Below are 12423 nucleotides of genomic sequence, written 5' to 3' on the forward strand. Positions count from 1 at the left end.
CACATATTAAAAACAACAACAGTTCTGTTTGGAAGTTAAAACTTACATGCTGAGTAATCAATAGATTCAAGAAAGACAAGAACCTAAGTTACTGAAATAGAAAATAAGCAACAAAGTCAAATGTTAATCCTTTGAAAAAAATCTTTGAAGCATTAATAAAATTGAGAATTCTCTTTCAAGGGTGATAGAGAAATAAAGTGGACATAAGTAGCCAATTCTGGGATGAAAAAGGGGACCCACCACAGATCTTCCAGAAATTAAAAAAATGATAATGATTATATTGTAAACAGCTTTATGCCAAAATAAATTTGTGAATTTAGATGAATACTTTTCTCCAAAACAATTACAGCTAACCCAAAATAGAAAAAAGAAATAGGAGAGCTAAATAGTAATGTAAATGTTAAATTATTGAGTTTGTAAATGAGTACTTTCCTACAAGGAAAACTCTAGGCCCAAATGATTTTTCTGGTAAGTTCTCTCAAAATTCTAAGGATGAAATAATTCCACTGTTATACAGACTTTTCCAGAGAATATGAAGAAGGAGAAGAAAAAAAATTAAAGCAGAAACCTCTCCCAGCTTGCATAAATAACCACTTAATTTATGACAGAATTGGCATTGGAGGAAGAATAATCAAATGCTGTCCACGTGAGGAACAAAAATGAAACTTGACCCCTACCTTACGCTGTAAACACACAATCCCTGGTAGATTTTAGATCTAAGCGTCAAATGTAAAATAAACTTTATAGAAGAAAATATAGAATAATAATCTTTTAACCTCAGAGATGGGAAAAGAAAGGGCTTCTTAAACAAATTAAACAGGATACAAAAAAGTGCTAACCGTAAAGGAAAAAAAAAAATATATATATATACACACACACATATATATATGTATATGTATGTAATGGGATAAAATATTTTCAACACATTTAACCAACAAAGGGCCATATTCAGAGTTTACTTAAAAACAAACAAACACTACTGAACAGAAAAACAGAAAGGACAAATGAAAAGGCATGTCAACATTTTTAATGAAGCCCAACTTTATTCGTAATTAGAGAAATGCGCATTAAAACCGCCGCGTGATCCTACCACAGATCCTATAAAATTTCAGAACTGGCTGACCAGGATGCAGAGCTTTGTGAAAGGATCACCAGGAAGGTTAGGGCAGGGATTTCATTCGGAGGAGAAAGCCAATACTGATTTGAGAGACAACGTTGGGAGCTTCTGGGTAACGGACAACGTTCTATTTCTTGACTTGTGTGGTAGTTACAATTCCTCACTTAAAAAAAAAAAAATGGGAGAGAAAGAGGGAGGGAGGGTATTTCAGAATGGCTGTTAGGTAGCCAGGATGGTGGTACTCCATGGCCGTCAAGAGATTCTGGCTTCACCATCCTTCACCATCTGGCTTCCCTCCAGGTCCAGGTAAGGTCAGGGGATGTAGTTTTTCATCTGAGCACATTGCTCACCCAAGGATGTTCATTGCTGACCCAAGAATGTTCATTGCTGACCTGCCCAGCAGGAGGGGGCGAATGGGTCTTGGGGAAGATCTAGCCAGGCGATTCTCATCACAAGTCACACTTTACTTGGAAGGAGTCATGGGGTGGATAGTTGATTAGGGCAGGGCTTGTTCAAGCTTAGCATCAAGGACCCCAGGGTAATGCGGGAGTGTTCTGTTGGCACGCAGGAAAAGGATTGTTTTCATCACACACACACAGAGAAAAAACCCCAAAGTGTTTCTGAATGCTACCCCTCCCCCCATATTAAGCAGGGATTCCATGTAACGATTGGTTGGAAGTATTTGGCTTGTAAGACAGAGGCTTTTTGGTACGATGGGAAGAAATGACACTGGGAAGATACAGAAGGTAAAGATTTCTAGGGAAAGGAGCTGCAGTTTCCAAGAACAGACAGACATACCGGTTCCCAGGTTCCCAGAGCATGGGTCTTTCCTAAGTTTTCTCCTCTCTTCTTCAACAACGTATTACTATTCATCTGGCGTTTTAATTTGATGCAGGCTATAAAAGCTGTACATGTTTTATGTGACAATTTGGAAAATACAGGAAAGAATAAACAATGAGTAAAACCTACCATTCCTTATATTACCCAGAAATACCCAAAACGTGTCTAATCTTCCACTGTGTAGAATTCTGGCTTTTTTCATACAAGTATATGTGTGTGTTTATATAAGATGTTTGGTTTTGTTTTTATAAAGCTTGAGTTATACTGTACACGTGGTTTTAACAATCTGCTTTTTTCCCTTAGAAATCTCACGTGGTATATCTCTAGGTCAACAAATGCAGATCTGCATTGTTTACAGTTGCCCATTAATTGTACATGACGCATAGCATCTCATCAGATAGGACTAACATGATTTAAAATAACCCAGCCCTATTTGTTGGATATTAGAATTACCTCCTGATTTTCTGTCCTTAAAATAAAACTGAGTGTTTATGATGGATTGCTCCAACTTGATTAAAATAGACATTTTGTAAAACTTTCCATGTTAATGTGTCATGTTCAGATTTATGTGTGTGTGTGTGTTTAGATGGAAATATGGAGATAAAATCCTTCTTTTAAAACCATTGCTTTCTGAAGTCTCTGATGATAACCCTTTACAAAAAGGATAACAAAAACATTGTATACCCTTATACTGAAATTCAATATTCTTAAAATAATAACAATGGAATTTGAGTGATAGCAATAAGTCAACAAGTATGTGATAAGAGACTGTTTCACAAAGGTTGCATATATCTAGTAAGAAGGTAATTGATTCATTTTTTATTTTCAATTTTGGAGCATTTAAGGATAGCTGCTAAACAAAAAGTGAATTTAAAATGTATTGGATGATCAAAACTGAATGCAAAAACATTTAAAAAGTTAACCATATATCCTTTCATTTTTATTAAATTTTCACTCCCCGCCATCCTCCCTAGCTCACCTTGGGTGATCTTATTCTATCACAAGGAAAGAGAAAATAGGCACTCCCCTTTACCAAAATATTTAATTTGTCTGTGTTTTGAGTCAAAAGCCAAAAGCTATGGCTTGGTAAATGGTCCTAGAAAACTTAATACAAAAAACTCTGAGTCTTACTTTAAAAATCAAAATAAACCCCAAAACCAACAGAACAAACCAAAAATCCCTCTAGACCAAATGGAAATTTCTGTGGAATATGTTGCCTGAAATTAATCATATAAAATTCAATATTTAGGAATATCAGGCTTCAAAACTTCAGTATGTAACTGATAGCGTATGTTCAAACCCTGAAACAGAGATTTACACGTTATCCCTTAAATGCTCATAGAGACCAGATTTTAAAATAGAACTAGTTCTGCGTTGTTGTTCATTGAAGATCACTTGAAAATCTCGAGTTATGTGCACAAAAGGAAAATTATTTCAATTGGGATTTCAGTCTTTCAAAGCAACATGACATGTTTATTTTGAGTCACCTGTGTGGACACCATGAGCTTCTGGGCTCCTGAAACCTTCCCATGACTATTAAAATACTGGCCCAATGCTCTGGGTACTCAGGCAGGCACTCAGTAACAGCATTTACTGATTGGAATCACGTTGCCTATTTCATAAGAACCAGTAAGTCCTATGCCGGGGCCAGAGTCAGAAAACCTCTCCTGGCCGGTATGATAAAAACTGATCAGATGTGATATATGTACAGCACATGATATATACACGGTCATTATAACTCAAATCGGTTAGTCGTACTGGTTCACAATTCACAGCGTATAGTCAATATGCTTACTAAATAAAGGCACGAGATGGGAATAAATGTTTAAAATAACATGAAGTTTTCATTGAATCAGAAGTAGTGTTATTTTCAAGGAAACGATTTCTCTGGAATGCCAGTATCTGCATGCTACCTCTGCTTCCCAGAAATAATTATCTGTTTGTTCATTTGCTGAAATATAGTTATGTGTGGGTAATTATAGCTATCACTTACTTTAATTGCCATCCTTTTACTGATGCGAACACAGACTTAGATCTTTTTTTGTATGTTTAATTATTCCCTGGACGTGTGGTTATTTATCATTAGATTAGAGAACAGTTCTTAGTGCTAGAACGTTGTAGTTATAGCAAACAAAATACTGTGAATCTAAAGATGTTTAGTGGGGAAATAAAGATAGGACAAATTCTATCTAGGCCATTTTTATGTTCAGTATGATTTTCTTTCTTGCTGCTTGATGACTACACATTTTATGGCTGGGCCTCAGAAAAAATGACAATTAAAGAATACAGTCATTACATTTGATTTTCCATTTACCGTTCTCTGAAGATTGTCTTTCTTTATTTGTGCTGTGTTTATCCTCGGTGCCTGGTAAGGATAATCTATGGTGATAAAGTACTGGGTGAGGCCATTTACCAGACCAGAAGCTCTGCATTCTTTACATAGACTCCAAGGCCACATGGAACCTAGTGCTATGGTAGCAGCAAACCACATCGACTCTGGGAACTTTGGAGAGTGGCTTTTTTCACTCATGCTCAAGAAAGATCCAGACCCCTAGCGAAGGAGCCCTTGGTTAGAATCCATGAAATGTATTCAAATATAGGTTTTACAACCTCATCTTTTTTATAGGAACTGTATAGATTCTTTGGAATTCGTACTGCTTTCTGATTCAGAGCCAAACTGCCAGGGGAAGCAAGTCTTCACTTGACAATCTAGAATCTGGTGCAATTATCTATTTTGAGCAGCAGAACGTAGGTTTGTCAAGAAAGCGAGCTCCTCAGGCATTCAGAAAGCCCTGCTCCACTCCTCCGTTTCATTAAAGATACTTTGAAGTCATATTGAATAATCTCTAATTTGGACTTCATTTAATTCAGTTTCCTCCACTGTAGTTGAGAAGTCGGGTTGAAAATGGCGGATGGAACTGCTGACTCTGCCATTTCCTAGCAGTGTCGCGTGGCTCCTCTCTGCCTGGGCTCGGACCCAGGGCTGATGCACGCTAACTCATGACCCTGAGAAAATGACTTAATCTCTCCAATCCTCAGTTTTCTCAGCTTAAAAATGGGGACAATCAAAGGACCTGCCCTGTGGGATTGTTATGAGGATTTAGTATCAATACGGTGATGCTAGCTAAAATTAGTACTCAATAAATATTACCTATACACAGATATCATAAAAGGCTTAGATAGTTTAGAGCTAGAAGATCCCTGAGGATTTATCCAATAAAAACTAGAATTATGTACATGACATAGATGAGGTATAAGGCAGTGAATTAATTCCTCCAAGACCACACAGGCTATAATACTAGAATCAATGCCTTATAACTTGTTTACACATAGACCCAAGTACCCACGTGTGTATAGTCAAACACGCAGGTCATTCTGATGGTCTACGCTGGTGTTCAGACATTATGATTCGGAGCCTCTGGCATGAATGGAAGTCGGGGTGTGTGGGTAGAGTTCAAGGGAAGGGAAGAACACTCTTGCTGCCGCAGAAAGAGTACATGGAAGGAGGGGCGCAGAACTGTGTTTGCTGGGAATTATTGCCCCAGAGTCTGGTCTGGGAGAGGGCTGTGCCCTGAGAAAACTAGAGCAGGTTTATAAGTGTGCGTGAGAAATGGTTCTGTGATGGAGACCCAACTTCCGATGGAAGTCAACAAATAAGGGGCTTCAGATGAACCTTGAATGCGCCCCCAGCACCAATCAGGGGTCTTCAACCCCGTGGGAAAGCACAGTGGGATTCTCTACCCCAAGGCTCTGGGGTTCTTCTGATGCCTCTGTGTAACAATGTCCCTTAGCTACGTGAGGGACACATGTTCAAGAATTTACAGGTGAAATAATATAATTTCTGTAATTTTTAAAAAAGATAATGAGAAGTAGATGAAACAAGACTGAAATACTGAAAATCCTGCAGCTTGGTGATGGGTCCATGGAGTTTCACTCCATATTCTCTTTGCTTTTATATGTACATGAAATTTCTGTAATAAAGTCTTGAGATATTTGTTGTCTTGATAGATAAGATGGGTTAATTATTGTAGTTTTATGTGCACTTCTCAGAATACTTAATGAAAATAAACTTGTTTATTATTTAGTGGTCACTTAAAGTCTCTCATTTTCTGTACAGAGCCTTTGCCCATATTTTAAAATATGAGAGTAGGTCCTTTATTTTGACTTGTAGGATGTTTTAAGAATAATAGAGCCTTTTATTTGGTGTATTTAAATGTTCTATGTTGTTCTTTTTTAATTTGCATTTTACTTTTTTGATATTTTTAAAGTGTATTTATTTTAAAGGTTCGAATAGAAGCATTGATACATTTTCTTTTCCTTCATGGCGTGTGTCTTTGGTGCCATTTTTAGATCATTTGCCTTTAAAAAGTACTGCTTCTAATATGGCAACAAAATAAAAGGTTTTGTTGGCCAAAAAAAGAAACCCTGCCTTTTCTAATTTCCTTGGCACCTTCAGTGCTTCCAGCTATTCCTTTGCGCCTCCGGGTTCACACTCCCATGCCTATTGGCCATAACCGGGCTTTCTCACCTCCCTGCTATGACCTTCAGGGTCAGTGCCACCCCAGAGTCATCTTCCCCTGAAGCCCCCTCACCTCCTGCATCACCAGGAGGAAATGACATTCCCAGAATTTCTCCAGTGCCCCTTTCTTCTCTGTCACTCTCTCTCCGTCACCACCCAGCCTTCCATCCCCACCCCCGACACTGACTCTATCTGTCCTGACCCTTCTTTAGTCGACAGGTAAGAGATGCCTTTGCACCCACCACTTTGGTACCCTGGTGCCACAGCCCTTCTCAGAAATCTACAGTGCTGCCCATTGCCTTCAAATATCGCCAGATTCTGTGAAGTGTTAGGTGACGCCTTTAATTTCTGGACTACACCCTCCAGGTCCCCTACTTCAGCCATCTTACAGGCCACCCCCAGGACGTGGAGACATCTCGTGTTCCGTGTTACGATGCGTCAGCGCTTCCGTTCCCTTGGCCAGGCTGACCTTCCTCAACCTTGCTCACCTTTCAAAATCCTCCCCATCCTGGAAGGTCCACAGCCTTTGGCATCTCCACCATCACTCTTCCTCTAATCCCTCGCCCAGAGTGAATCCCTGCTTTCTCCAGCTCCATCTCAACGCCACCTGCGCCCCGTGGAACCCTTAAGTCATTCTGTTGTGTATTCTGCTTCAGAAGCATTACCGTGAAGATTTGAGATCCTCGGAGGCAGACCTTTTCTTGAGTCTTGAGGCACAAGATGTGCCTCTTCTTGAGGCACATCTCCCAGTGCCTCATGCAGAGGGTGACCTAGATATTTCCTACCTTTATTTAGTTGACACTGTGTAGAGCAGTTCATGCTAACGGCTTGGCTCTGAGTTTGGATCCGCACTAAGCTGACTTTCTGTTCTGACTCAGCGAGCAATCTTCTAATTGATCATTTAGTTTTAAAGAATGGATCACAGCACTCTTCTCCTTCCCCAGGTTCCTAGTCTCTGTAAGACGTCCAGTGAACCGGATTCTCTAGCAGCAGACATTTGTCTTGCTCGTCAATGGGCCCTTCATCCCCCTCTCACATGAATCCCAAACTCTTAGCTTTGCCCTGCTACCTGGACATACATTTTATTGTGACTATGCTTATCTAGTTGCCTGGAACGCCAACCTGTGTGTGATCTTGGATTTCCACCCACCCTTCCTCTGTATTGATTCCGATCACTCTAACACTCACTGCTTGATTGGAACCTTCCCCACACCTGCTACCCGGGTCTCGATACAGTATTCCCCTGGGCAACTTTAGACATTGCTATTACTTTTGACCAAGACCCAGTCCCCCCATGACCGCCCATCCGTATGTCTATCACTTCCTAGAGACTGGCTCTCTCCTGCCCAGTCTCAACGAACTAACCCTTCCACGCCAAGGTATTTGTATATATATCGAGATCAACTGGGAAGACTTCTTATGTGTTAACAGGATGTTGTGGACTTCTCTGCAGAACTAACTCTCTAACTGGAAAACTATGAGTGATTTTCTAATGGTGTTTAAATCAGGAATCATGTACATGTTTAATCAGTTATACCATACTGGTTAATTATGATTTCAGATGAGAGGAGCAAACAGTTCAGATCTAAAGTTGTCTAGGTTGAACTTTCATTGGACGGTTGTTACTTTTTAGTCCATTCATTTTTATCAGGAAGTCACCTGACTGATCCCTCTCTCAGAGTGCTTCTCAGCCAGGGATGATTTTGCCTCCCAGGGGATATTTGGCAATGTCTGGGGACCGTTTTGGTTGCCACAGCTAAGTAGGAGATGCACAGGACAGACCCCCAGCGTAGAATTACACAGCCCAAAACGTCAGCCAGGCTGACAATGAAAAATCCTGCTTGGGTCACGAGGGATAATTACTATAACCTTTTGGAGCCTCGAGGGCACTTCTGTATCGTGGGAGATATAAGTTGCCTCAGACCCGCCACTGAGCCTATAGGGTTGGTTACGTATTGGTCTGTTGTGACCGGGCAGCTACCTTGACCTTTTCTGCGTGGAATTTCACCCAATCTCCTCCTTTCCTTTGGGTGTAGAATGAACGATAGTCAATACAATTCACCTGACACGTAGACTTGATGGTGTCTTATCTCATCTGTCTTCCATCCCTTCTCAGCCACCCTGCTACCCCACAAATGGGAAGCAAACTGCCACCATAGGGACCCCTTTACCCTTCGTTGCCCACAGGCTTCTCTTTCCCCATCAGTGTTTCATCAGACTGTTTTCAGCCTCTAGAAAAGTTTTCCTTCTCCCCTCCAGTACTTCTTTGCCCACGTCTGTGCTATTATGACATATTTCTTCGTGATCATTTCAGCTTTTTTTTGTCAGTACATTTCCTCTTTGATTGGATGGAACTCCAGCAATACCTGGTATTACCATGCTGCCTTGGGAAATTTATTTTTCAATGAGTGTTTACTGACCTTCATTTCAATCCGTGAAATGTCACCATTTTAATTTGTTCAGTAAGTACACGACTTACTTTATTTGGGGAGAGAACACACAACTTAACGGCTATTTTGTGTTGACCTCCATAGGTTTACCTGAAGACGATGGATTCTCCAGGTTGTCTGGGAGTGGGACCTCCTCCCTTCAGAGACATAGAGAGAGTCACACCACTCAGGTAATGACCCCTCAATGCTTACCTTTGCTATGGTAATTGATGTTAAATGCCTACAAGAGATTCACGAAGGTGTGACCAAGAGTGCTTGTTCTTATTGGACTAGGGAACACAGTTATTTTCAACTCTGCTGTAAGTTTCTTCACTTCAACATTCTCTTTCCCTTTGTATCAGCTGACTGCTCTCTATTTTCTGCTGGTTTCAAAAAAAGAAGAACATTCAAAACAAATAAAAATTAATAGAAGGTTTCCTATGAACTATTCTGACATAATTTATGTAGTGGCATTTTAAAGTCACTGTCAGGTGAAGGGCATATTGCATCTGCTGAATGGCATTAGTATTCCCTGCATTGGACCTCAGCTGAAATAGGAAGGCTGTAAGTGAGACAACATGGAAAGAAAATGCTTGAAGTCCCTGTGGTTTCATGGCCATTATCTCTCGGTTTCCACCTCAAATTCCACGTAATCCAAATTCATTTGTAAACTATCATATGATCAGAACACTGCAAAATCAAAATGAGATTGCAGTTCACAAAACTGTTCTGATGTGCTTCAGTAATTTCACGTGTATGCGCAATGTGTTTGGCCTCAAAATTTTTGCCAAAATAAAGAGGATTGTCACTTTAAAATAAACTCTAGTGTTTGTAGAAAGAATAAAGGATTCATATCAATAGTTTAGTGTCCTTTTTATGTTGAGTTTTAAAATACTGCCTTCAATAAGTATCTTCAAAAAGTATGACTTTGCTTTGAAGGTGGTACATAACCAACAATGTATCAGATTTTATTATCAATATATTAAAGATCATTGCTTTAGCAGCAAGATTATTTTTTATGAAGTTACAGCACAACTTTTGCTTTGTCAAATATCTACATTAAAATCGTTTAAAAACTCAGTCAAGTATTCAGATGTTTTCAGGAAACCAATTATCCAGCCAAAGATCTTTTTTCATCTGAACATTTGACATTATACAGGCACGGTTATATTATCAGCTGAGATTTTTAAAATAACACTGATGAGCTAGTGGGAAAAATCAATAATTTAATCTTAAAAATAAATCTTACAGTAGACAATATGCTGAAATCACTTACACTGATATATAGGCGTTGAAATAGAAAAAAAAATGCTGATTGCTTGCAATAATAGATTGTCCTAATCTCCCCTCCGTTCCTTAGAGATGCATTTACTTTACCTTGTGAGCGTTACAGCTGCTTTATCTATGATAATTCACGGGAGAACCTGCTTGTAAAGGACATTGGCTTGATTTTTATTATAGGACTGGCTCCTATAGGTTAGAGCACAGTGATAGATACATCCTTTCCAGGGCTCCCGCTGCAATGTGGTTCATAGAGAAAAGGGTTAATTTTGAAAGAAGGTGCATAAAATAGGCATCTCTGGAACTTTCCCTCCGATCTTTCACGGATTTGGCTAAGATGCAAAGAGAGATGGGAAAGACCACCGGGAATAATTTTCCATTCCCAGTTTTCAATGAGGGCTTGTTTTCAAATGCAAACAACCTCCAGTTATCTCACAGTGCATATTTTCAAGGAAATGGAAAACCAGGCTCATTTTCTTCCATGCCTGGTGTGGGCATTCTCCTGGCAGGACACACGTGTCAGTGTTGGGGACCTATAACAGTTATGTGGAACTATGCCTTGAATGGCCACACATCTCTCAGCATAAATGCTTCTTGTATGACATTTATATAGGAAATATGGACACATACAGGCATATTGAATTCTAGACTTTCTAGTAATGCTACTAAATAAGAATTCTATAAAATCAGCCCTGAACTGATTGGGAATGTAGCAATAAAATTAAATGTTGACTAAAAATTGAATTCCTATTTGAGGATGTCTGTATTTTAATTAGCATCATCAGTGATTTTAATGAAATCCCTTTAAGGAAGATAAAATATCTGGGTGTTACTGTAGATAAAGAAAGCAAGAAATAGATTTAGTAACTTGCCAGAGGTCATAGGGAAAATGCAGTGTCCACAGTTTGAATGGATGTCAAGATCCTATGTCTTGACTCTTTGTGAGAGTGAGCTTACCATGACATTAAAAGCAATGGAGGAGTCATCCAACTTTTACATAAAATTTAAAGAAGTTTTGGTCAAGGTGAAAAATCTTAAGTAGCTGTAGTGGACATTTGTGGTTTGTGTTCTTACCTGCTGGCCACATATTTAAGTTTCTGGCCTACCACCATGATAATATAAGGAGAGAGATTTCACCTTCCTCCCTTCCTTTGAGAGCTGGATAAATGCATGTGAGATGGGCTCTGTCTATCCACCATGGGTTATGGGTTGGGAGACATACGATGGAAGGGACGAGGATAGATGTCGCCATGGGGGTGTCATCTGGCCACAGTGGCTCCCTCCAGTGGCCAAAGATGTTAGCCTGTGTCTGTGACCGCCGGTCACCGCGTTCACCTTGGGTGCAGTCCACGTGCCAAACCTGTCCTTAACTTCACGTCCAATTCTTTTGCTTTCCAATAAATCTTCTACCTGCTAGAGTTAGTTTCTGTTGCTTGCAAAGAAGAATTTTGACTGACACACTAATCTGATTTTATTGTTATTATCTATAAAAGTTACTTTATATCAAAGGGGTAAAATTTTATTTTTTATTCTCTATTTTTTTAAATTGAAGTATAGTCGATTTACAATGTTATGCTAATTTCTGCTGTACAGCAAAGTGACTCAGCTATACATATATATACATTCCTTTTTTATATTCTTTTCCATTATGGTTTATCACAGGATATTGAATATAGTTCCCTGTGCCATACAGTAGGACCTTGTTGTTTATTCATTCTAAATGTAATAGTTTGCATCTACTAACCCCAAACTCCCAGTCCATCCCCCTCTCTCTCCGCCCCTCCCCACTGGCCACGGCAAGTCTGTTTTCTATATCTGTGAGTCTCTTTCTGTTTTGTAGATAGGTTCACTTGTGCCATAGTTTAGATTCCACATAGAAGTGATGTCATATGGTATTGTCTTTCTCTGTCTGACTTACTTCACTTAGTATGATCATCTCTAGTTGCATCCATGCTGCTGCAAATGGCATTATTTTGTCCTTTTTCATGGCTGAGTAATATTCCATTGTATACATGTACCACATCTTTATCCATTCGTCTTTCAAGTTTTACACAGAGTGTGCATTATTCTTAATATAGATGTAAACAATTTTCTAATAGGGGTAGCACCTCCATAAATAGCTTCTTTTCTCAAGGTACAGAATATAGAAAATGTAGTTTATGTTCTATTCCATTGTATTTTTAAAATTAATTTGCAAACTGTAAGGACTTTATGTCAAAGTAGTAAAAATCAATTTA

General features: G+C 39.2%; 1 protein-coding gene across 1 annotated transcript in view; it reads left to right on the forward strand.

The window, feature by feature from the left end:
- The window catches only part of MYO16 (myosin XVI), a 404938-nt gene that overhangs the window by 377642 nt on the left and 14873 nt on the right, over nt 1–12423 (forward strand). Inside the window, exon 33 of the mRNA XM_065896022.1 lies at nt 9011–9096. Coding sequence (XP_065752094.1) covers nt 9011–9096 — 86 coding nt within the window. The remainder of the gene's footprint in view (nt 1–9010; nt 9097–12423) is intronic.

This window comes from Phocoena phocoena, chromosome 18, assembly GCF_963924675.1.
Source record: "Phocoena phocoena chromosome 18, mPhoPho1.1, whole genome shotgun sequence".
In the NCBI taxonomy this organism is placed as follows: Eukaryota; Metazoa; Chordata; class Mammalia; order Artiodactyla; family Phocoenidae; genus Phocoena; species Phocoena phocoena.